Source organism: Cygnus olor, chromosome 3, assembly GCF_009769625.2.
Source record: "Cygnus olor isolate bCygOlo1 chromosome 3, bCygOlo1.pri.v2, whole genome shotgun sequence".
Lineage (NCBI taxonomy): Eukaryota > Metazoa > Chordata > Aves > Anseriformes > Anatidae > Cygnus > Cygnus olor.
The window spans coordinates 104096781-104122816 of record NC_049171.1 but is presented as its reverse complement, the minus strand read 5'-3'; the positions used below and the strand labels follow the sequence as shown (position 1 = coordinate 104122816).

Genomic DNA, 26036 nt, shown 5'->3' with positions numbered 1-26036 from the left:
CTGCTGCTGAGGGTATTCCCTGTGCTGGGGACCAGAAGTGAGGTCCTGTTTTGTCCTTGTTGGTGCCTGTTTCTTCCTGGCTGGCGTGGCCTGTGTTGGTTAGATTCACGTGCATACAGATGGATACAAGAAATCTCTCGGGAGACTTGAATTCAAGCAGGAGTAAGTCCTGTGCTCTTCAAGTTTTCCAGGGTTCATTTTCATAGGAAACCTCACCTTGCCTGTGGAAGAGAGAGGCAATCAAGATAGGTATGGAACATATTTTCAAGCAGGTTGATGAGCTTTCATTTAAAAAAAAAAACAAAAGACATAGGATCAGACTGAAGAGTTAAGAATTTCTGCACGACTTGTGTTACACAAAGGCATCTAGCTTTTAAGAACTTAGAAGCAGCTGTTTTCCTGGCCCTAAGCCATAGCCTGGCTGCCCAAGTTTTCCTGCCTGGTCCTCGCAGTAACTAATCGATGTACTTGGCCTGGAGTCTCTGAATTTCTGTCCGCAGAATAGCTGCTTCTGCTTCAGACAGTCTCTAAACCCTGTTTTCTGGGATTTCTTCAGGGAATCAAAGCTGAATAAATGTGCCGGAATATTCCATTGAATTTGGAGGATCCTTCAGAGAAGTGGTAGCATAAAAAAGTAGCCAAGTAACCAAGAGCAGTTTGCTGTATGGTAAAATTATGATTGCACTTTTAAATGGTTAAAACACAGCTCTATGTGACTCCTGCACTCGTTAATCGCTTTGTGAACAGCAGTTAGTGGTGGTTGTGCAGTGGATAAACATCTGCTAAAAGTGAAAGAAGAACAGCAAGTTCATATCTGAGTGCAAGTCTTCAGGGTTTCCAGAAATTTATTATGAAACACTCTCAAACTCTAAGCCCTCTCCCTTGGTCTCTGCTGCTGATTGTGTTTCTTCAAGCCATTTGGGGAATCAGTGCTGTTGGGAGTTTCAGTCTGTTCTGAATGCTATGGGAGTCCGAGGGGGAACCAGGGGAATTGCATCCCAACATAACCTAAAGGAAGGCTTTGGAGGATATTTCAATTTCACCCACCTCAAACACCCAGAAAGAGAGAAACCACAGTAGGCGTTCTTTACAGTGTGTTTCCTACATTTATTTTCTCTTGGGCGTTGGGCTGATTTTCACTGCTACAACTGATGAGGTTATGGAGCTCTGCTCTCCAGGCAGCATGCTGGGACACTGCGCATCTCCTGAGCTGGCAGCTGGCAGCCTCACGTCTCCACGGTGGGCAGGCACCAGCCCTGCTCTAAAGCAGCAAGGTTTGAATTGGCAAAGTAAGATCCGCTTCACTAGCCACCTTTGTTTGATATCAGCACCTCACAACCCTAGAAGATGGAAATGTTTTGGTGGTTTTGGTTTTGGTTTGTTTGTTTGTTTTCCAAAGAAGCTGAGATTTTCACATTTCACCTTGATTCCAGGAGCTTTGCACTGTATGGAAAGAAAAACTCAAACAGTCCAAGGCTAATGCAAACAGACAGCACTCCTTTTATCCCCCCAAAATGCTACTCAATGTCCTCCTCCCCCAGTGCCTAAAAGATGAGCCAGTGATACTGCACCATGTTGTCCTCATGGACGTTTTTTTGGCCAGTGTACCACAAACAGCTTTGACAGGACTGGAGATTGCAGTCTCTTATTGGAAATAAAATGAAAAGCCCTGCCAAAGCCAGTAGTGACTAATCCACTCACATAATTACTTCTGGTACAAATGATGATGATTTCTTTAACCCAATATTCCCTCTGAACCCCGTGACTGAAAACGCTTTGCAAATTTGTCAGTCCTCTGTGTAGGTCTCAGATTTCTTCACTTTTTTCCTTTCCCCTACCAAACCAATATCACTTTGTGTTTTTCAAAGAGCATAGGTTTAGCTCCTCAGAGGGAAAAAAAAAAAAAGGCTAATACTACAAGTTTTTTCCACTATACAGGTAGCAGAAATTACAGTGGGCAGCTGGGATCACTCCTTCCAGATGGAACTGGCAATCCCTCAGTTCCAAGGGTTTCTGCCAGGTAATTAAAAAATGTTGTCTCCCTGCAGGGCCGTCCACACATGGCCTTTTGGCCCAGACTGTCCAGGTAGTTTAGTTGCACTGGTGGAAACACTCCAGGGGCCACTAACACCAGTGCTGTCTCTGGATGACATCAACCATGAGCCTGCACTGAGAGTCATTCCCCATTCCAAGCAAATTGGACTAGGTGAGAACAGAAAGGGGGATGGTCATACCCACAATATAAATCAACGCCTAAAGATCAAATCTGCACTGCACTGAATTATAAAAGCAGAAATTATTTTCCAAGGCTAATTTTCATCTTGCTGCTTGTTCTAGCTGATCATGCCTCGCAACAGGGGTGACCTCCTGAGGTTCCTTGTAGCATTTCACATGGCTCTGCTCGCTGGCTGGCTGCAGCTCCTCCCATCCAGATAGCGAAACGAGAATAAGCAGCTTCTCTTTCCCTTCTAGTCAGTATTCTCCTCCAAATGCTACGCGACAGCCTTGCTTTGTGGCATGTCGAGTTATAAACACTGTCAAGGGAGATTTAAATCCCCTGGAAAATAATTAATCTTTAAATAAAAATGAGTATCTATGAATCACTCCTTTTAAAAATAAGTGCTTATCAGAATTCTGTTAACAGAAACACTGCTTCGGGGTAGAAAAAGCTCCTGTTTGCCTCTAACAATATCAAGGTAACTCTGACATAAATGTCTGGTTTCCTTAAGGTATTCTTCCCAAATCCTTGCCAGCAGACTGCAGCCTCTGCCTCCTGGGAGTAGGTTAACCCCTTTCTCAGTAGCATAATTGCTGTTCTAAAGGCTATATTCAAGTATCTTCCCATGTGTAACCTTAAATGTTTAGTCTTCAGCTCCCAGATCCCAGTGAGGACTGCAGAGGGCAGGGTTGAGGCTCAAAAAAGGGAAGATGTGGAAAATTTCTATCAATGAAGCCTGGAATTGATTCCCTTTATACCTGCTAAAGTGCAAGCCTGAGTGCAGTGTGGGTCCTGAGAGCATGAATTCACAGCAGGCTTCAAAGACAGGAGAGACAAACTGCACATTCTAATCACATCTGTGTGCTGTTGTACTTTGAAGGGATGTTTATACATAACTTCTTTGCCTGGATGTAACCCGTTCCTTTACTTCCCTTCTGCTTTTATATACAAGTTTATACAGAAAAAACAAGGTGAGATTGGTGGTTCCTGCCATCATGCAGAGTGCTAAGGATGATTTGCTTGTCAGGTCAACAACAAAGTCCATTCTCTAGACTTTTTTTGTTTTGTTTTGTTTTTTGTGTAGAGTCCTTCCAGCAGACAATTGCCTTGTGGAGGCCTCCACTCCTCTTCATCATAGCACAGACAGCTTCCTCTTTCTCTCCCAACAACAGACCAGTCCTGCTATGGCTGCATTGTTATATGTAAAACTAACAGAAGGGTAACATCAGGAGATTATTTCCTACAGTGGCCTTTCCATTTTCCATTTTATGTATGCTGGTTTCTAGAAGCAAGGGAAGAGGCAAGCAGTATCTGGAAAGCTGAGTCCTGCTCAGCCAGTAGGAAAGAATTTCCTACCTCAGTGCTGCAGGTCTCAGTTCAAGAGCTGCTGTTATGAGCCAAAAATTGATTTCTGAGTTGCTCTGCCTCATGTTGAGTATTTATAATTCCACAACACCATGGGGGGGTGGGATGGGTGTCACATAATTTAGCACAGACTTAAATGACTTCCCAGAGCAGAGAATCAGAGTACAGCAGCAGAGACTCAGAGCAGAGTCTTGATACTCTGCAGAGAACCAAGCAGGCACTGCACAGCAAGGAGGAATGATCTGTAAGAAACTGCCAAACACCAGTTTGCTTGAGGCAACAAAAGCAACGGGCTATGATATTACAGTGAGATATTCATGAAGGGCTTCTTTTATAAGGTAGTTTTCTACTCTAAAATGGTGTCAGGCTATTTCTAAATGGTTTACATACAAGCCTATTTCAGCTCATTGTTTGCCCCATAGGCTTACTTTAAGCACTGATATAAAGAAAAATTTCTGTGGGTTTCAATTTAATTTATGTTTATCAGCTCTCTCCCAGCATTACCTAGACTTCTGTGTTTAACAGCTGACTCTGAACTAGAGCCTACCACTGCCTACATGCATACAAAAGATCAGATTGTGGGTGTGGGCTAAAGGACCATGGGGGAACAGATAAAACAACCAAGCTGTGTGGCAGTAACCTAATAGCTGAGATGGAGGGCCAAGGATCAGGTGTCAGCCTAGACAGAGCTATGCCACACAAAAGAAAATTTCCCAGGTTAGCCATAATAATAACAATAATAAGAAGAAGAAGAATGAATCAACCAAATGTGATCATTTAGCAACCAATTCTTGTTCAGTTCCAGTTGTGCTTGCTGATGTATTGCTCAGAGGCGTGTGCAGTGAGTCACCAGTGCACACCAACCTCCTCCCAGCTGAGAGCCACCATCTTCATTTCTCAGCAGCTAATGACAGCTATTAGCAACCGTGAGCTAGCACAGAAGGAAGTATGTGGGCTGCCTGCGGATGGCTACATAGCAATGTAATGTGGCTTGTGGATGCATCACGGTCCCAGAAGGTAGAAATGCAGGCAAAGGGCGGTGTGACAGATCTGCTGTCAATGGCCATTAGTGGTGCCTTCAGAAATCAGGGGGCAATTAACAGCTACAGAAAAATCACCTGCCTGATACATGGTTCAACTCTGCTCTCAACTTTCCAGGTGCTGAAGTGAAATTGAGAGCTGAAAGCTTTTCACAGTGTTTCAGACAGACTTTGACCTATTTATTTTTACTCCATCTCTTGGCTCTGTCATTCTGCTTTGCTGCCCCTAATCCTGAGCTGTTCCTTTTGTTTCATCAGCTGCAATTTTTGTGTGTAAGCATCTCTGGATTTACCTTGTTTGCTTGCTATTTTAGGAGAAAGCATACTGCATTGCTCTGTTCTGTTGTAAGTTGCCCATTGGAAATCTTCCAAACAAATAAATTTGCTCAGGACTTACACGACCTGGAGAAGCCAACTTCCATGGCTCACAAGTGGTTTCTACACTGCCTGTAAAACACGAGGTTCTGACTTTGCTTCTTGACTTGATTTAAAAACAACAACAACAACAACAACAAAACACAAACTCCAAACCCTACTAAGTTTGACTACCAGATTCGAACTGGAGGGGTAGGAAAAGTACAGAAGGGCTCAGAGAGATTACTACTGCATTAGAACTGGGGAGACAGGAAAATAAGAAAGCATGGGTCAAGTATCAAGTTTAAAAAATGTCCCAGTCCTGGTTTCTCCACACTGTGTTTCTTCTGGAGTTGCTTTGTTCTCCACTGTTTAAAACTGGGTCTCCTCAAAGTGAATCAGAAACTGCCCAGAGCGTGCATGGTTTTGAAACAAAAAGTGCAAGGACTTGGATCAAGATCAGACACATTTCTCTCGTAAATTCATCACGCTTGAGCCCAAGATTCCCCCAGACAAATTACAATGCATTTTCATGGATTAAGGTCATGCTAAATTACAATAACTGATTTTTTTTAAATGGGTATCAGGAAATACCAACGTAAGTGTTATACTATGGGAAGTTCAAGTTAACCTGTTCCTATCACCCTCTTCCTGGTTTAGCAATGCCATTTTAACTCTAAAACACAGTCAGGGCCCTAAGGGCACTCGAAGACATTAATTGCACTGACCAGTCTCACCTGGGGCTACCGCCCCCATGCCCTGTGCTCATGGGCCTGGGGGCTCCCTTTAAATTCTGAATTGTGGATTTGCTCAGTTCCTGTTGGAGTTGCATTGCAGGTATGCCTGCCTCTTGTCTGGACTCCTGAATGGACCTTTGATTTTCTCTGCAGGTGGCTTTTCTGCTGGATGGCTGGCCCCCTCCTGTGGTTGTCACAGCTTGTGATCTGTCCTTGCTGTTTCCTTTTGTTCCTGGATGGAGCATGGACCTGTTTCATTGCTTGCTGTGTCTAGTCGTGCTGACTGACCCTGTTACCAGCATTTGGTTTTGCTTGCTGTTTGCAGAACTGGGTTTGTGCTAAGATTGCCTTTGGCTCCTGGCTTTGGTGCTCCTTGGGAACAGTGGCTCATTGCTGCTCCCTGACAAATATTTTGGAGTTAAGCCTGCCCTCATTTAAGGTAAGGGAAGAAGCCAGTATCTTTTTGGTGCCCTTTTTCACAGTTTACTTTGTATTAACTTATGCAGAGCTGTCTATATATGCTAGCAGATATGGGTCCCATGATGAACAGGTCTACTTACAGCTCACAGTTCCTCCTTTTTGTTTGGGGTGGGATTCATGTAAGACTACCCCCCACTACCCCTTTGTTTTTGTCTGCTAAAGGGTTCTTCATATCTATCCACTCATCCCCTCTGGAGTTTGCTTTATTGAATGCTGTTGAGTTAGTGGAGGTGGGGGGTGGCTAGTAGTGCAAATAAACACGTGCTAGGCACTTCTGACACCTCTCTTCACGGTGTGCATTATAAGCCTGACAGTGTCCTAAGCTCTACTAAACCACAGGATGTGCTTGGACGTACAGAAGACCATATGCTCTTATGCTGCAGGTCTACAAGGATCACTTAGCCTCACTAACTAGCCTGTAAAGAAATTGGCTAATTCAATCTAAATAATCTTTTCAAACCACTCTAGGTTTTAACAGGGCACCTGTGAATGTACATCTGCTTTTTGCTTGTTAGAGGCTTACAAAAGAATCATTACTTCATCTAGCCTCTCATGTTCCAGTCTGAAGCTGGACTGTGAATAAGTCCCTGTTGCCTAAGCCTCTGTAAACTGAAGAGGAGTGAGGCACCTACGTGAGGCCTCTTAAAAATCTGTCAAAACATAGTAGTAATAATAATTAGCTGTCACATTACCAGATGCCTAGAAGCTTGACTAATGATGCAACAACAGTAACGATGGAATAATTTTCCATGTTCTATTGGTTAATTAATGTTGTTGTTTGCTTTATTCCTGCTCTGTGCTCCTCTCAAACCACATGCAGTGGCCACTTTTGAAGGCTTCCTCTTCCAGTAGGTAGCCCTGTGGTGCCCTCCACCCCATGCTGTGTTGGGTGTACCTGTCACACGTGAAGCTGTCATTGCTGCAGCTCGGCTCCTTGCTGAGATACTGGTAATGTCTTATTGTGTGTCTGTGATATAATTGTTGATGCATAATCACCTGTGAAAGCCAATATCCACCTTCACATGTTATGTCTCACAAATCTAGGAAGAAAGCTGGCTCACATCTGTCAAATGTGAGCAATCTATGTGTAGTCCTATTGAAATAAGAAAACTGAATCAGGCATGGTGTGCGTTGCTTACACACATGCTGTTCTATAGTTGTGTGAGCCCACTTGAGTCTAAACCTGTAATTCCCTGTACTCCTCTTACACTCACCAGTTTCACTGGCTTTAGAGTAAGTCAGGCTACCTTTACAAGTCCCCCTGCTAGTCTAAATCTGCCCCTGTCTGGTGTACAATCACATGAGATTACCAGTGCCACATCATATTCTTTGCCATGTAAGCAGCTGACTAAATGAAAGCCACCAAGCACACTGTCCTTTGGGCTCTTGGCCAAAGTGAAGCCTGGAGAGCACAGTAAATGGGAAAACTCCTTGCTCTCAGCTCCTGGCTGAACTCTGCCATCCCCACTCTAGCCTGACAAGGGGTTTCATATGACTTGCTTTGCCTCACTTGCACTCCTGATCTTTATCTCTGTGGTAAGAATTGTGTTGCTCATTCAGATTAGCAAAGTACTTTAAAGCCTTTGCATGGATGATACTGTGCAAGTACAAATTCTCACGGCTGTAGTTTCAGATGTAAGACACGCAGCTATCATCCAGCTTTTTGCTGCTATCGTACCTGGGTTCCTTCTCAGGCAATCCGTTCTCTCTTCTGTGGCAATCTCAGTAATGCCCTGCTATATGCTATATATGGTCTCTCCTACTTTATCCCAGGTGCAAAAATGATGTTGTACATTCAGCTGTACAGCTGGCCTCTGTGCTGACAGCCCCCCTCAGATCTCTAAAGCATTTGCAGAAGGGGAGCTAAGCCTTTTCTGTTTCATCAGCTGTGGGCTCCTGTCATCAAGTTTCACTTGCTAAAATACATTGTTCATTTAAGAAGGTGATGCCATTCACCTGTGCTTACTGATCGGCAGAAAACAGATTTGAAGTCTGTATTCTCAAGGTTCTTCACCCTGGAGACTGGTTTTAAACATGGACATATATTCACTGAGCTCTCCTCCCATTTTGTGTATTCTGCCTTCAGAGGGATATTTGACTACAACCATGTATTAGGCTGTATGCAGATCACAAAACAAGCCTCTCCCCTACTGCTTCAGTGGTATGGATGAAGAGAAGATATTTATTGGGTAAGCTTGCATATACTGTTCCCTTCTAAATTTCTATGTGGGCCACTTCTTTCCTCTCCCAGACTTTGCTTGCCTTTTGATCTCTGCTTCCTTTAGATTCATCATCCTCGATAAATGTCTTTGTGTAGCTATGTATGAACAAAAGAGGCTATTAAATATAGAATAGGGCTGGCTCTTTCCTTTAGGTTCACCTTTGACACCTAAAGCTGCGCCTCCTGAAGAAGGGTGGCACTGTTAAAAGACTGATGACAATACTGAATCAGCTCCAAGAAATTCAAGGAAATGCTATGTTGACTGCAGCTGGGAAGACCCACCTTGAGCTTTAGGAACAGCAACCAGAAAAGATGGGCAATGCTACAACAATCTTTCCTCGCTGTCCTATGAAATGACAAATGTAATAGACCAGTTCATTCTCTTGATGCAAGTATAACCAAACAGAAAGCTCTGGGAATTAATCTGGGCCTCAGGTGTGTGTATATATACATATACCTAATCTAGTATTTTCCTCTGATTATATCAAAAAATGGTGATCCTGTGTAGCCATTAAAATGTGTCCTATTTAGTATGTGCTCTCTCAGTCTCCCTGTGTAGGGCTCTTTCTAGCCCAATCTGTCTTTGTTTTCATCCACTGCTCCCAAACAATGGGAACACCTAGACTGTTTGATGAAGTCAATGTAAACTGGAGTAGCTGTTCTCTCTCAAAATATTTATCTCCTTTCTTGATAGACAGCTGTTGTGATTTTGTTTTTGTTTGGTTATTGTTTTTTTTGTTTCTGTGCTAAAGGAATGGTTCCAGCTTTACCTTAGCTGAATAAGATAGCTCACTTGAAATTGCCTGTTGTAAAACAGATGGGAGTTGACAGCTAAATCATTTCCTGCCCTGTTCAGGAGGATCAATGGAGCACCATCCCACTGCATCTTCTCTTGACTCACATGTGTGCATCAGATCAAGATGTTGTGTTGAGGAAGGGACACAATCAGATGACCATTATGAAAGTATAGGGCACTTGATAAAATCTCCCCCAAAATAAAAAAAAAAGTGAACTTTTATGATCTTGCAGAGTGTTGCCACTATATAGCGATATGTGGGACACAGCAGCAAAGGAAAGAGCAAGCACACACCTGTCATACAGATGGTATGTCCTCCAAACCTCTTTTGATCCTCTGGAGCAGGTGTGGTTTCTAAACATTCTCAGAGAAGGAGGGATGGAGTAATCCTGACCCTTGACAAGGAAGTGGTTATAGGAACCTGTAAATAGGAGGAACAATAATCAGTCTATCCTTTTGCGAGAGACCACAACCTGAAAGTTCTCTTCATTTCAGTAACCTTCCTCCCCTGTGGAAAACAGAAAAAGGCCTAGCAATGCAAAAAAATGCAAGATCCCATCTTTGCTGTGCTTGTATCAACACCCATTCTACTTAGCTACTGTGCTTTCTTTGCTAGAGAATGGCAGCAAGTACTGTTGATTGCAATAGTGGCTGGCTTCAGGTTGATTTTTTGCCCCTCTGTTGGCCTCCCTGAATGGTGATGTTCACAATGATGACTCTTCATTGACGCAGGAGAGCTTTGTATATTCCCTGGCATCAAGTCTGCTTATTGTCACTGTACCTGACATTTTAGTAAAAGCACAGAAACTCCAAGCTCTCTTTGGACATTAAGTTTGTTCTTTGATATGGCTCCTGAATGTTTTGGAATTTTATACTTAAGCACCTTCTAAAATCTGACCAGCAGTTTGGGAGGGCAGGGGAAGGGGGGCAGCGACAGGGTAATGAAACCAGGTCTGCCATTACAGAGAGGGCATAGAGAGACCTCCTCATCCTTGACCCTAATCTTCTAATCTTTAACTATATAAATAATTTCCCCTGACAAAACATAGCCATCTGAAAAAGTATCTATCTGTAAAGGGCACCTGTGTCCATCGCGGTTTTCAGCCAAGCCAAAAGAAACAGGTTTCAGCTTGCTATCTGCAGGGTGCTGGGACTGAATGGCCAGCTTCTGAGGGGAAAATGAAAAGCAAATTTATTTTTTCTGTCAATAGGCTCACTTTACGAGAATGAAGCTGCAGGCTGCACCTTCTCCACTGAAAAATACAGGTCATCAGTAACTGTTTTCAAATAACAAGAGCATCTAGTGGAACGAACCCAGTCTTTGAAGAGCAGCAAAGCTGAGAACTCATAGAGGGGACATATAAGAGTCAAGTTTGTATCTCAGAAATCACAGCCTGCATGTCTGGCTTAGTATTTTTGCTGCCAGAAGTTCTGGGCATGGGAGAAACAGCAATGGACAATCCTGCTAGATCCCTGCCCATTCTTTGGGATGCACGTTTGGTAGGCTTGGCTTTGACACACAGGAATCCACATATGTACTAGAAATTTGTTAGTGTTTCTGGAGACCGAGTAGGAGTAAAAACCACTAAGGCCTAACATTCATCTTTAAAGAGAGATCTGCATAAACAGCCTTTGAGTCCTGATGCTAGTTCAATGGGACAAACCCAGGGCTCGCTGACTTCTGCTGAAGTTTTATCAGAGGTTTTAATTAAATCAATATGCTGGTGTCAGATTTTCACTGTGCAGTTTGTGTCCTCAATCACCTCAGTTTCCCTTAAACACCTCTTATAGTATCACTCACAGTAGGGGGAGACTGGATTTAGTATCAAGGGTGGGCCTTCCTAGGACTGTTGGGTACAGGCAGCCCCTGATCTCTCTCTAGTCTATTAAATTCCAGACCTAGCACCAGGCCTTTTCTGCCTGGTTGTGCCGCATGGCAGACTGGTTCCTCCAGGGTCATTTGAGCTATCATGATATGAATCGGCTGTGGAAAAGGCCCAGGGTCTTCCCAAATCCTGGCATGTGAAGTATAGGAAAGAACTGTTGAGTGCATTGAATTTGCCTATGCCAGAGGAGAATTAATTGATGTTTCCAGGCTACTTTGAAAAGAAGTATCATGTGGTACAATATTGCTGTTCCTGTTATTCACCCTGTAGCTGATGTGTAGCATCTCCCTTACAAACTAATTGGAAATTCCTTTTGGTATTTTTGGTGTTTTCCAGCAGAGCTGCTAGAGCCTGCTGCTTCATTCTAACAAATGTGCCCTCCCCTGCCCCCTTTCCTCTAAGTTCCTTTACAAGGGAGATAAAAACATCAGTCCATGACAGCATCTGTTGAACAAAGGCTAATCCATTCTCTGTTTGTCTCATGATCAGTTTGGTTTCTTCATGATTCGTGCTGCTACCTTCCTTATTTGTGAGAAAGTAATAGAATCATAGAATCATTAAGGTTGGAAAAGACCTCCAAGATCACCAACCGTCCCCCTACCACTGATATTACCCACTAAACCATGTCGCTAAGCATCACTTACGAGGATGGGCTTCCGCAGCCATCCCTGCTGACAGCCAGCATTGCCCCCATGGTCCCGCAACTTGCCACCACCTTGCTGAGGCGGAGCAGGAACCACCAGCAACCCCTGACCATGAGGGGGTCCCCATATGTTCCCCAATGCTATTTAGAGGTTTGTGCTTTATTTTCATGGTTATATTACACGATTGCAACATTCAGAGAAGCATCCTCTCTGTATGCCCAGACTGGAGATCATATGAGCAGTCCTTAAGTAAACATACACCTACCCAGCATGGCAGGTAGTATTCCTGTGAGGGGATTTTACGGAGAGGAAAAGGGGACATAAAAAAATGATTTGCCCGGGATGTATGCATGCCTCAGCAGCAGAGAGCTGGGTAAGACTCAGTCACCAACTCCAGCTGAAGCACCAGCACTTTATCATATTTTTCCTTTTGTTGTTGTCCTTTACAGCGATCTCCCCAGCAGCATTATGATTAAAATGGGGACCTTCACAGAACTCCCATGACATGACTGAACAAACCACCGGGAGCAAAGCTCACACTTGCTCAGTGAGGCCCAGCAGAACAATCTGTTAATAACAAGGACACCACAGACAGGTTGTTGTCTCTGTTTTCTGGCGATAAATGGTCCCCCTGGCACAGTCTTTATGGCTTTCTCCTACTATTCTCCATACTTTTGTTGTCCCTGTGCCACCAACTCCGAGGTGACTGCTGTCTGACAGACTCTCCCAACCCTTTTTGCTTACTTTGCATCACCGACAGGGAGGCTGACGACACCTATGAGCCGTGTCGACGCTCAGTTCTGTGCGGATCTGACCAGCCGGACTGAGGAGACCTGAACTTCTGGAGCTCAGCCCAGAACAACCGGCAGTTTTTAACGCGCTAACGTCGACGCAGCCCTTCCTAACGGCCTGAATCCGGCGGAGAAGACAGAGGCTGAGGCCCAGCCACGCGCACACCAACACCGTTTACTCAGAGCCCTCTCCCGGCCGTTGCCGAGCCCAGCCCCGCCGGGGCCGTGCCGGCGCTGACTGACGCGCGGGGCGGGGCGGGGCGGACAGGGGGCGGGGCGGCGCCGCGCACCCGGAGCGTCGGAAGGCACCGGCCGCGCACCCGCGGAGCCGCTCCAGGTAACCGCGGGGCGGCCGCGCCGAGCGGGGAGGCCGGGTCGAGGGGGTGGCGGCCGCCGCTCGGGGCCGCGACGGAGCCGCCTCGGTCGGGCGCTGCCGCAACTTTCCCCTCGGCCCCGCGGCCCGGCCGCCGCTGCCTCCCTTCCCCTGCCGTGCTCTCCCCGGTGGGGCGGCGGCACCTCCCCGGGCCGGCTCCGGGGCTGGCGGCCGTGCCCAGGCCCCTGCCGGCGCCCCGCGGGGCGGTGTTGGGCCGCGCGCCCCTCCCGGCGGTGGCGCCCCGTCAGCTGTTTCCTGCCGCTTGTTGTCAGGGCGCTGAGCTGCCGGCTCCGGGCGGCGGCGGGGCCGGGCCCGCGCTGGTTGGCTGCGAGCCCCTGACGGAGCCCGGCCGGGCCCGCCCCGCGCCGCGCTTTGTGTGAGGGGGGCTCCGGGACCGGGCCCTGCGGCCTGCCGGGGGGGCGGCCCCGGTGAGCTTCGCGTCTCTGCGTTTGTGTCTATAGCGTTCCCTCTGCCGGTGGCCGTGGCAGGCTGAGGTGTTGTTGAGGTCGCTGGTTCGTGTTTGTTTACTGTCATCTGACCTGCGCGTAAACCTTGAGCTGCTCGGCTCCTGCTGAAACGTGCAAGGCTTAGCTTGAAAACTACCTTGTGAAATGTCTGTGCGCTGTGAGAACTTGGGGGCAAGGCTCTCTTTATCTTCAGAGCCTCTGCATTTAGGCATTTCTTAGGTGGTGTAAGAATCTCTCGGTGAGATGAGCTAGTTATACTGACAACCTTCATGCCAGTGGGTGTAGTTGGGATGGTCATTGTCTTCCCACCATCTCTTTAGTGTTTGTATGTTATTTATTTTTTTTTCTGACTCATTAACCCATTGGTGTCTTCTGGTGAATATTTATACCACTTTGGCACTAAAATCAACGAAAACAGAACATCTGAATTAGTTCAACTTTGTGGAAGTTGCAGGATGGATCGATAGACAAACGTTTTATATGGTTAGTATAAAGAAAAAATATTCAAAACCAGGAAATACAGCTTTCTTAAAACACTTTAGTAATTAATTCTTTTCAGATGATCAGGAAACACAAATTGTTACTAGTATTGGACTCTGTGTAGTAGTGGGGAAGAAATTTAATCTGAATCTGCTACCACTTGTAAATTAGTGCTTTTATTTATTATCTAGCAAGAGTATTGTAAGGGTGTAAGTTATGGTGTGGGAGACACTGAGATAAAGGGGCTGTGCTAGAAACAAACACCCATCTGTGTGCATCCGCTGTCACGTGTTAGTGTTTGCATACACCAGTATAACGTACGTTAGCGTTTTTAAATGCACTATCTGAATGTGAAGCTTTCACTTTACCTGAAGAAAACTGTCTACAACAGAAAATTACACTACTGTCACTTGCACAAATGCAGTTTCCTGCTGAAAGTCAACTTGTTATGGGTGGGAGCCATGTACTGTGTTCATTACGTTGCCAAAGACTCTTCAGTCATTTGTTTGCGTTAACTTCCTTGTGTAGTTTCGTAGAGTAGTGGGGGTGGCTCTGAGGAGTGTAGCATCCTGTTCCAGTTCTTACTTTGCTTTTGGCTACGTGTGGTGCTTTCTGATAACAAATTCTGCATGTAGGCAGAGGCCAGAGACTTGGCCCTGTTTGCTTTAACAGTCGTGGAAGTCAAATTGGAGGACTGCTGATTGTCAGACCTGCTGAGAAGCTACATGTTTTCATATGCATCCTCACATGTGAGCAGCAGAAACCTGGCAAGGTAAAGACAAAGTGTGTTGTTTTTTTTCCCCAGTGATTCTTTAGTGTGTAGTCTTGTGTAGCTGTGCTAAGTATTCTTTTTTCTCTTTTGCCCATCTTTGAGATGAGAAGATAAAGCTTAAGCCCTGTTCCTGAGATGAGACGATGAATCTTAAGCCCTGTTCCAGAGTAAGTACATTGTCAGAATGTTTTATTTAGGGGAATGCACCATCATTTTTCAAGGGGGATTGAGCACTTGTTTGCTCACCGTACAAAGGAAAATGATTTTAGTTAGAGGTATGGAGAATGAGAGGCTGTCAGAGCTTTGTATCCTTTAACTAGCAGCTGTTTTCTGTTGTAGATCTGAGATGCTGAAGCAACACTGAGGCATCTGCTATATCTGCAGTCCGGTGTGTGCCTGCTGGCTCTCTTGAGCTCCCACTCATGGTCCTGTGTCTTCAAGAGGTGGACTCTGGGACAAGAAAACCTTGACTTGTAGTTTGAAAAATGTTAATAAATAACTCTTTGCATTACTTTTTTTATTCGTTATTGCTTATGAAAGTGTGCTGGTTAGGTACTACAAATACCAATCACATAGTTGTTCAGGTGGTTTGAACTCTGTGTGCAGGTAGTAGTGAAATTTAACTTGTTGAATGTCAGCTTTTTTACAGCTGTTGCTTGGTATTTCCAAAATCAGTACTGAAAGACATGTAAGTTTGGGAGCACTCCGCACTAGGAATGCATATTACAGCACCCAGGCACAATGCTCATGTTTCCTGACTGTCCATGCACTTACTGGGAGAAGCATGTAGGCAAGAAACATTTTACAGTACGACTAAGAACCTATATCAAGGCTTGTACTATCATAATAATGCTCTATCAACAAGCCTTACTAGCTAGGTAAGATGAGCTATCACTGATAGTTCTTCTAAAGGTACTCTCAATGGTGCAAGTTGATAGTGGTGTTCCGGATGCTGACTTAGGACAGTGGCATCTTCTCTAAGTTCATAGAAGTACCTGCCTCTTTGAACTGTGTAGATTTAACACAGATTTAACTGTGTAGGTAGATACATACACTAATGAGATACAAAGAAGTCTGTCATTTTAATTTGGTATCCATGATTTTAATGTTATGACTTGTGCTTGGTAACTTGCACGAGGGCAGGATGACTAGGACTTTGTCAGAGACATATATCCAACAAAAATATCTAGATTGATTTTAAAGAAGAAAGCATGGGCCAAAAAATGTCTTTTCTCAGACCTTGGTTTTGTGAGTAACTGAAATTCTGTCCACTGCTATTGCAACTTCTGCTGGTAGCATGATGTCATTGGTGCGATTTGGTAGCATCACTTTCTGGTGTTGTGAATGGCAATAGGAAACTTGGCCAGCTCCGCACAAATGGAAGTTACTTTCACTATCTTTGAGTGTAAAGAGTGGATGAATGGCAAAGTGCACTTCCTGTGCATTTTCCCTACCCTGATCAGAGGAGCTTTAATGCTTCATAATCCTGTGACTTTTCTTTGATCATTTACACGTGTAAATGTAAATAGATGGCCATGCCTTTTACATAGGAAGTGAAAACTATAGGGGGGAAAACATCACAATTATCTTGGGTGACTTTGTACACTCCACTTCTGTATATAAGGAGTATGAGCCCCGATTCCATTTTCAGTATGGAAAATTGCTTTCCCTCGTTCTGTTGTGCTTTTGCTCTTTTTTTTTTGTTGTTTGTTTGTTTGTTTTTCCTCCAGTGGACAGTGAGTATACCCTTTAGGATCTTTACATAATGGGAGAACAGTCTTTATACACAGCAAGTACCTTCTGCATTGGTCTTAGAAGTGAACACTGTGTTTCGTAACTTGCCTAAAAAGAAAAAGGTGTGTGTGGGGGGGGTCATTCCAAGTTAAAATTCACTTCTGTAAACTAAATGTGAAGAAAAAGTGACAGTTCATTGTTAGTTCATTTAGAAAACTCATGATCAAATGCAGCATTTGGAGGCTGTCTTACTAGAAGTCATTTTGTAATTTTTCTACTTTTTATAACTGTGAGTAGTAATGCAATGACTATGCAAGGCGACTAGTTTTCAGCTGGATCTTTTTGGGTTTGTTGAAATTCTGTAACAATGAAAATGGAGAGCTAATGATAGGAGTTCTAGGCTGTTATTTATTTTAACTGCAAATTGCCGTGAGGCAGATGAGTGCAGTGGTTATTTTAAATGTTAGAAATTCTAATAGGATTATATAAATTTTGAGCGTGTTTTTTTCTTTAAGACTGATTAAAAACTCCTTAGTAATGCAGATTATAGAGGTTCATTTTCTAAACTTTTAAATGTGTTGATTTTCTCGAAAAGACATTTCCTGATGTCCTGTATTCCGAAGTACGTTCTTTCAGTACCAGTTGGTCTGTTAGATTCTGCTGGAACTTTAGTGTGAATTCTCACATCCTTGTGCTGCCATTGAATAAATTTCATTTTGTCTTTCTGTTAGGACCTAAGTCTCGTTGGAAGCTTCTCTATCATTTAGTTAATGATGAGGTATCTTTCAGCTCTCTGTGGTGATATAAATAATTGAGGGATTTAGGCCTTTTATTTCTGTACAAGTTTTTCAGACCTGAAGTCTTTGGGTATATTAATTAATGCATTTATTTAAATATTTGGACTGTAGGACTCAACACTTGCATGCATAACGCCATATCAGAAGTAATAAAACATTTGGGTGTCACTTTGACTTTTAACTAGTAAGAATTATACTCAACTTTCCTTAAGTATTTAAATTTTATTCTCAGTGTCTTTGGGTTCCTGTTTTTTGGTGCAGTTAAGTGAATTATGTTTTTAGATGTTTGATATCTTTGCATTTCTGACAGTTCTGGTGTATATTTTTCAAATTATCATGGTTTGCTAGGTTAGTCTATGTAATGGATCTGTTTTTGTCACTTAGCAAGCTTAGTGTTTGGGTTGCTCTCGGTAAAAGACAGACATGTTTTTGTATTTTTTTTATGTTAGCTTCTAAAAATAACGACAGGGTGAGCCTTTTGTTTACCTTGAAAGAAACACCCCTTTGCATGTTGATTTCACATTTACAGTAACATGTGATCAGTTAGTTGTTTTTAATACACAATACAATCAACATAAAAATAGCATCCAAAATTAGTAAGAATGGCACACAGAGATAGGCCAAATGCCTTAGGGGCATATCTGTCACAATTACTTCTATTGCTTGTATTTGTGGTTTCTTCTGGTTGGAGACTGACTGATCCTTACTCACACTTATTGTCTGTTAATTTTCCTCCATGCTGTCATTGTTCAAATTTTTTTTCTCCATCGTTTGCTATGAAAGATACAGGCACATATTAGAAAGGTACGATAGAGAAAATTGAAGAAAAATATTTACTTTGAGTCAAGTCACAAGGAGTTACACCACTATGCTCAGCTAATTATTTGAAATATTTTGTCAAACTCAAGACCTGTTATATTTATCCTTCAGGAAGAGCAATGGGTTTTGTTATCACCTTTAAAGGAAAGTGTCATTCCATTGCTTTGAATTTTTATATATCTTTCAGATGGGGTCTAGAAGACTAGTGATTTGAAAAATCCACATGCCAGGAGCTTACGCTAAAACCACTCCATTCAATGTTAGTCATCTTTTACATTGCTAGAATTTTTACATTGCAAGATTTTTACATTGCAAGAAAACAACCTGTTTATAAATATTTTCCAGTGATTTATGGTTTTTGTATGTATGAACTACTTGAAATTTCGTGTGTGCAGGTGCTTGTTTTATACCGTTTTGTTTGTGCATCTTGAAGTAAGCTTTAAGAAACTGAGCCTCTAAAACTTGAAACGTGTTTAGTTTAGGTATTTGTTCTTCTCAAGGCATTAGACGTAGAATAGTCAACTTGATGAGCACAGACTTTGACGAGTTTCTGTATGAACAGCACACTGTCTCCTGCTCTGAAATGTTCACACAATGTGCATATTGCAGTGACAGATTTACTTTGCATTGTTGTGCATGAAAAAGCAGTGAAAATACTGTTTTGTGATTCCACATCTGAAGCATAAATGGAGGCATATTGTTTAACTGTAGATGTTTAATCATAAAATTTTTCTGCAGTTGAAATGAAAATAGCATCTTTAAATTCTTTTGTCATGTTATCTCATCCTCTGTGATTAAGTTTTAGACTGTCTGATACGCTGTGTCTACTCACTAGCTAATGTAGTAATTTGTTGGTTTAGTATTGAGATACTTTAATTTTCCCTACGAGCAAGAGTTCTATTTATAAGGTATTGCAAATCTACATTTGCTTTTGAAGCTCTTTTTCTGATCAGGGGAGTTACTCAGGTATTTTAGCAATGGAGCTTGGGTAAATGAAACTGTTTTGTGTTTAGATTAGACAGCTCTAAATGTTTTATATAATGCTGTCTGGTGTAAAGACTCAGCTGACTGTTAAGTTAAATATCATCCAATGTTATGTATATGAATCGTTATGTATATGTATTGAAGTGTCAAGTACAGTAGCCAGTCTGCTGTAGTAGAAGACTAAAGCATCCAGGATGGTGGTATTCTGTGTCTGCATGTGATAAATGTGCAAAACAAGGAGAAAATATATTTATAAAGGAGGGGATGGGGGTGTTATTTGGGAAAATGACGCTGTAATTGTCTTGGTGACTCAATGTACTTCTATGTACTTCATTTCCCAGTGCTGACTAAGCTGGGTGACTCGTTGGGAATATATATCGGAATGGAATTTCAGCATCATATTAAAGAGGAAAAGAAAATAGGGAAGAAGTGTAAGCTTTTGGGTTTAAGAACCATATAGTCTAGTAGGAGACTGGTCTGCAAATGTCATCACAATATTTCAAGAGTTCCAGTTCATGCTTCCCTCATTTAATGTAATTAACTTGTATCTAGGTGTGTTCTTACTCGTGACGTGGTCAATTTTAGGAAAGAACTTGTTATTTTGGTTAAGTTTGGTGTTTCTTAATCTGGTGAAAAAGAGTGAATACAGTCTGTGAGTTCAGTAATTTATACATGAAAGAACTTTTGCAATGAGTAGCTGAATTGGTTTGCAGAATATTCAGCAATATATGTGGGTCTTTTTTGTTTTTGTTTGCTGTGATGCTTTATTTAAATGTACTTTTTTTTTTTTTTTTTGCTTTCAGGTCTTGAGTATAAACTTACATAAGTTCTAAAAATGGGAAGAATTTTTCTGGATCATATTGGTGGCACTCGCCTGTTCTCCTGTGCAAACTGCGACACAATTCTGACCAATCGCTCTGAGCTCATCTCCACTCGCTTCACAGGGGCCACAGGAAGAGCCTTTCTTTTTAACAAGGTTGGTAAGAAGCCAAAAGTGATCTAATACTTCTGAAAACTGAGATATGAATCTGTCAGCCAAGAAGTTTTTAACTCTACCAAGAGTGCTGTGTAATTACTATTTTTTTGATCTATTCCACTGTATTTGAAGTCAAATTTGGCATTGACTGTTAATGGCAAGCTATCTAAATTTATCTGCGATACTAAAAGGCTATAAAGAGGATTATGAATATTGTGGCATCACCAAAATGTAGGGAGTTTTAGCTTTGGAAACCAAGTTCTGTAATATGAACCTCAAACTCATTGTGAGAGAATTTTTGTTTATCAGAGTTTCAAAGGCATTTGCTTTTTATTTACTTAGTTTGAAAGAAAAGAAGTGTAGATTATATTTTACGTGTCTAAAACATTTTGGACTAATAGTATTTCAGCAAATTAGGTTACCACACTCTCTTTTACAGGTAATAATGCTTGGGATTAGTTCAATATTTTATATTTATCAAATTTGATTAAAATCAACTGATTGAAATATGTATGTCATAACCCTGAGTTGTAGCATTAATTATTAACCCTTTGATATAGACTTCTTCATTAGTCAGTGAGAAACAGTGATCTTCCTTTGCTTTCTCACAAAGTTCCTGGTCATGTAACCGTTAGTGTTTTTTTCTTTTGTTTTGAGTTCATTGAAAGCCATTTAGCCACTGGCTGTTGGCAGAGTTGATAAAGGTGTCATGAGTGTCTTCACTTTACTGTGCTTTGTCTGGGGCTTTCTGTCTGTTATTTGCTGAATCCTGTCAGTAGTATGAATATGCAAGTAAAAGCCTGTATAACTATAAAAGAGAGCTGTGCATCTGATTTCTTTCTCATCCAGTAAGCACATGGTCTTGGGGTTGAAATTTTGTGTGTGTGTTAAATAGTGGGTTTTAATCACAGAAGAAGTTAGATTTTTATATTTTGCAGTCAGGACCCTTACAGCTGACGCAGAGAGAGCAGGCATAATCAGGTGGAAAGTGTAAAGAGAAGTGCAGCCCCATCTTTTAGAATCTTGCCGTGCATTGTCAGTTTGGATATCGTTCTGACGTAACTTTTGAGTGAATTATACATCCTGATTTTGTGATGTTGCTGCCTAAACGAGTTAAAAGTATATTTTAAACTGACAATATAATGCATACACAAAAAGTGAATGTATAATGAAAAGTGAATGTCTTACGGTCTCAGCCACCAAGCCTTTTTTTTGTATGATTATTTCAAAAGCTTCCCAAGAATTTTAAGTACCACATCTTAATATTTTAGTTCTGATTTCTGGAAATAAGTGGTCATATTAGTTCCTAGAAATAGGGTAGATGTATTTACAAGTGGTTCACTATCAGTTAGTTTATAAACTCTTCACCAGGAACTTATCACCCAAAGTTGAACACAGTACTTTGCACTCTTGCCTGTCTAACGATAGGATTTCATGCCTCTCTCAATTAGACAGTGGTCATTATACAACCCTGTGAAGTATGTCTTTAAAAGCATTACTTTCTCAAGCAGGAAATTTTCAGGGGCCACAGACTATTCCACTTCAGTTTTCAGTTCACATGCAGTGTCACAGACTACTTTCAAGATGTTGACAGTCATGCCTATTGTTTTCAAGGTTTGCTCCAGGCAGACTAATTCTTTATATTCCCTGTCCCCTGTATGTTTGTGTTAGGTGGTAAATCTGCAATACAGTGAAGTTCAGGATCGGGTCATGCTCACTGGCCGCCATATGGTTCGAGATGTGAGCTGCAAGAACTGCAACAGCAAACTGGGTTGGATCTATGAATTTGCTACTGAAGACAGCCAGCGCTACAAGGAAGGCCGTGTTATCCTGGAAAGAGCTTTGGTCCGAGAGAGTGAAGGATTTGAGGAGCATGTTCCGTCTGACAATTCCTGAAGAGACTTGAGTCTCTTCTTGGGTTCTCTTCATTTGAAACTCGAAAGTAATAAAATCAACAAAAAAAATCTGCTTACATACACTGTCACCTTAGCATCAGAGTCGGATTCATGGACTACAGAGTGGGAAAGATTTTGAGAGTTTTTTTAGATGGAACCTTCCTTTCTTTATTACTTTATATTTTACTATCCTTCCAGCAGCTGTTCGTAGAAAGAATGTTGTGCAGTTGCTGTAACTTTTTCTCTCTTGCATTTATAACTGTTAGATCTGAGAATGTATCTGCAGATACAGTGGGCTAAAAGAAAAATGTTTGGGGGATTTTTCTTTTGTTAGAGAGAGATCAATTTTCTTTTTTAAGTTTGCAGAAACTGATATCAGTGTAAAGTTATTTTAAAATTACAGGCTTTTTTTAAAAGTATATTCCAATTTTTGGCTTAAGTTTTTAGCTACTTTTTTTTGGACTCAGTCTTTTCACCTGATTTGCTAGCTAAACTAAAGAGATCCGAATTTGTGCCAAGTGCTAAAGGTTCAGTGGTGGTACAGCTTGGGCTGGCCCTTGTGTCATATTCTTGTTGAGGTTGATTGGTAGCACAGAGCCCATTATTTTTTTTTTGTCATTCTTGACCCCAGGATGTCACCATTTCCTGTTTGTGAAGTCACAGTCACTATGTAAACTGATGTTGATTGAAAACTATTCTTGAAATAGGGCAAAACTGCTTGGCTTCTTTTTTTTAAAACTGATGTAACTTATAAGCATAGTAATAATATAAAATAATACTTGTCTGTTTAGTCTTGTGTTGCTTACAAATCAGAAGTTGTTTGTCATGATAGGGATCCAGTGGGAAACTCCTGTTTCCGTAGTAAATTTTCTTCATTATTTCTCTATTAATCTCATTAAGTTGACAGGCAATTGCAGATCTTAATTCTTCAAGTAGCTTTCTTTAAACCCAGAACTTATGTTAAACACAACTGCTGTGTAAAAGGAGAAGACTGCCAGCATGTTTGTTCATGCAGAGTTATGCAAGCTGCATCTTGTGAAAAGATTAACTTAAACAGCTTGTTTTCATATGCCACTTCTGGTGTTCAAACTCTCTTCTCTTTCAACTTTGAAATTTTTCATTGTGATGTTACTTTTTTATCTTTCTGGGCAGCAGTACATGTCAGCCTAGTAGTAACTAGTGACTTGGATTTCTGCTTTCTTGTAGAGGTCAGCTCCGCTTAAAACAGTGATGTTGCTTGCCTTGTAGCAAAAATGCTGTTCATTAACTTAATTAACTCAAGGGTGCCCAAACACTTTCATTGTCTTAAGCCATAAGTTAAGATCTCAAGGGCTGCAATTAATTTCAATGTTAGACATGTATGATTCTTTATCAAAGATCCATATTTATTTATTTTTTCTTATTGGGTAAGTAGTGGCCAATGTGAAACAAGTTACCCACAGATGTACAAGGAGACAACCAGATCTGGCCTCTGATCTTTCCGAATAACTTTTCTTCACTTGCCACAGCTCCATATCTGAAGTTAAAATGTGGAAGGTGACTGTGCAGGGTATTTTTTTTTTTAGCTGCCTAGTGGCAATTTGGACACCCCTGACTTGAATCTACTGCCTATTTGATGTAAAAGTAGCTTTACTATAGATTTGTCATATAGAAAGAAAACAGAGTAGATCACATACCAGAGCTGTGCTTGAATCGAGCTGCTTAAACAGTAGTGTACTTGTGCCTCAGATCAGTTTTTGCACTGAGTACAGTAGTACCCCGTTATCTTGTGTTTCTGTCCTTCAAAACCCCCCGAAGTCCCATTAGCATGGTCATCTGCAGTACTTTTCTTGTACTTCTGACATTACAATAGAATAAAGTATGTTTTGTCCTGAATTGGTATTTGCCAGTCTTTTTCAGTTATTTTATTTTCATGGAGTCTGCCAAATGAATTATATAATCCATCTTCCTTTCCCTTCATTAAGTAAATAATTGGGTTTCTACAGCGTATGGTGATAAGTTGTAGATGAGCATCTCTCTCTAAATAGGTGGCAAAAAGAGTATACAGTTGGTTTGGGGAGGTGCTAGGTGCATATCACTTCATGGATATCACTTGGACATTTCAGAGGTGAATTCATGAGAAAATAAGTCTTGAAGTGAAGTCCATTGCAGTTTTAAAACAGAATCCAATAGACCTTGGATTGCTCTTTCGGTCTACATGCTTTTCCCCTCTGTTATCACCTGGGTGGCTCTGGGAGAGTTTTCCATCAAAAAATTCTCCCTCGAGACGCTTTATTTACAGATAACTTACGTGTAGGAGACAAGCTGATGAGCTTCAGCACACCTAGCCACATAGAATGCATTGCTATTTGGCTTTAAGTGTTATTTTTTAATAGGGCAATAGCCTTAGATTCCCAAACAAGGGGTGGTTGGCACGGTGCAATGTTATTAGAGTTTACGTTAGAGTATTAGAGTTTACATTATCTTGTGCTATGATCTCATCCTGTAGTTGCTGTCTAGGTGTGCCCAAAACTGAAGTACTTCATTAAAGCTGCCAACTGCCACTTCAGCAAAACTCATCTTTGGTAAGATGAAAAGATTGGATGCTGTGTTTGTGGACTGAAAAAGCATTTTAATCTCTCCATGGGTGTTAAAAGAACTTTGGAGATGGCATACGCATCCTGCGGCTCTGTTAGAAATGGTAGCATTACACTGGATTTTGGGGTTGGCTATGGGCAGCTGGCGTAGGCTTATTCTTACAGGGCAATCTTGTCCCTGTGGATTTCCCCCTGATCTGTAGGAAACAGAGTTGGCAGATTGTCAGTGGATTAACAGGTAAGGAATTGGTGAAGGTACAGCTCAGGACACAGTTGCCAGGTATAAGGAAAAGTCTGTCTGCAACGGGAGGCAGGTTATAGAAGAAAAATCCAGATAAAAGAGGAAGGAAAATACCAGTGTTTGGAGAAGGGGGGAGCTTACTATAACAGATAAATGCACTTGTGAGAAGCAGAAGAGGTGACATGCTCTAGAGGTAAGCTTGAACCTCTTGTTTATAACTTGGGATTCAGGGAAAGTGGAACTGGACATTCACTTGGGCATTGCAGACGGGTCTGAGGTCCCCTGAAAAATGGCAGAAGATGCTGAATTTAAGCTCTTCAGTTTCTTTTGAGAAACCTCATTGAATGTCACTGTAGGACACTCATAACAAGAAGTACTGAAAAAACAGTGCTGAGTTTCTGGCCTCTGCTTGTGTGAATGGAGCTGGAAAGAATTTGTCCTTCAAAGCAGGTTCTGTTTATGTTCGCATTATCTGAAGCATTCCACACTAGCAGAAACTTGTATTTCTTACAGAAGTAGAAAAAAAATCAGAAAACAAAAAACTGTGGTATTTATTAGCATTTCCTAAGTGTCAGAGAGGGTCAGACAGGTGGGAGAGAGAAGAGTATTCAGACCCTACGTTCTGATTTAGCATGAGAGGTGTGCTTGCGTGATGTCTAGATACATTGCAGTTTTTGTAAAACTTGTTTAGAAAGAAATCCGTCTTTAGACTTGGGATCTTGCTTTGTCCTACTGAAAGTGTTTGATTTGACTGTTGCAAGCATTTACAAATGTTTGAAACAGCAAGTTTACTAATTACAGCAGACTGCATGCCATAGTTCTTTTAGTCCAATGTGACATTGCAACAGGTGCATTTTGAGAAATAGCAAGACTCCTTTGCTTTTGGGGGAACACAGGCAGAATGGCCAGATCATACAAGGGTGCTTGACCAAAAATCTTGGTGACTTTCTTCTGTCCCTTTAGACTGGCCTAAGCACAACTACATGGTAAGTAAAGAAGGAAGAAAAAGATGTTACTTTTCAGGAGTGGACCTTCACTCTCATGCACAGTCAAGAAAGGTGGAATGGACGAGGTGCAGAAATAGCCTCTATGGCTCTGCTCCTGCTGAGCAGTGGTTTAACCCCATCCTACCCATTTTATTAGGTTTGGTCTGGTCTGGAAATCCATATGCAGGTATGCTTCAGTCCACACAGAGTGCTACTGTCCATGCCCTCAACTTGAGCAAGTTGCCTAAGCTTCCTTATGGCAATCAATTTGTTTTTTGTGATTAGTGGAAAAGTAAAACCTGCCTCAGTTCAGTCAGCACCCAGATGTATGTGGTGAAATGCATGTAGAAAAAAGCTCTGTGTGAATCTCTGGTGATTGCTGCACATTCCCTGCAGAATTAGCA

General features: G+C 41.9%; 1 protein-coding gene and 1 long non-coding RNA gene across 11 annotated transcripts; one reads left to right on the top strand and one right to left on the bottom strand.

Moving 5' to 3' along the window:
• Window positions 1–244: 244 nt before the first annotated feature.
• On the bottom strand, window positions 245–12743 carry LOC121066911. 2 transcript variants are annotated; one of them, XR_005818018.1, is made up of 4 exons: window positions 12486–12743; window positions 9506–9632; window positions 7191–7287; window positions 245–1443 (listed from the first exon to the last, which is right to left on the bottom strand). It is a non-coding gene; the product is annotated as an uncharacterized LOC121066911 (long non-coding RNA). The 2 variants fall into 2 exon arrangements; XR_005818017.1 differs by lacking the exon at window positions 7191–7287 and having other exon boundaries at window positions 12486–12729.
• Window positions 12744–12778: 35 nt separating this feature from the next.
• On the top strand, window positions 12779–23700 carry YPEL5 (yippee like 5). Of its 9 annotated transcripts, none has more exons than XM_040550710.1 (6): window positions 12803–12869; window positions 14488–14624; window positions 14727–14791; window positions 14964–15012; window positions 19762–19934; window positions 21606–23700. In XM_040550710.1, exons 5-6 carry the CDS (start codon window positions 19794–19796, stop codon window positions 21828–21830), a joined length of 366 nt encoding a protein of 121 aa, XP_040406644.1. In that variant the 5' UTR covers window positions 12803–12869; window positions 14488–14624; window positions 14727–14791; window positions 14964–15012; window positions 19762–19793; the 3' UTR covers window positions 21831–23700. The 9 variants fall into 9 exon arrangements, with proteins under 9 accessions (XP_040406642.1, XP_040406644.1, XP_040406643.1 ...); XM_040550709.1 differs by having other exon boundaries at window positions 14964–15111; XM_040550711.1 differs by lacking the exon at window positions 14964–15012.
• The last annotated feature ends 2336 nt before the right edge of the window (window positions 23701–26036 follow it).

Bases quoted from the DNA above. Each gene is read 5' to 3' on its own strand.
- YPEL5 (XM_040550708.1), top strand. From the start codon at position 19,794: ATGGGAAGAATTTTTCTGGATCATATTGGTGGCACTCGCCTGTTCTCC. The intron at 19,935-21,605 runs GTTGGTAAGAAG...TGTTTGTGTTAG, and splicing joins GAGCCTTTCTTTTTAACAAG to GTGGTAAATCTGCAATACAG.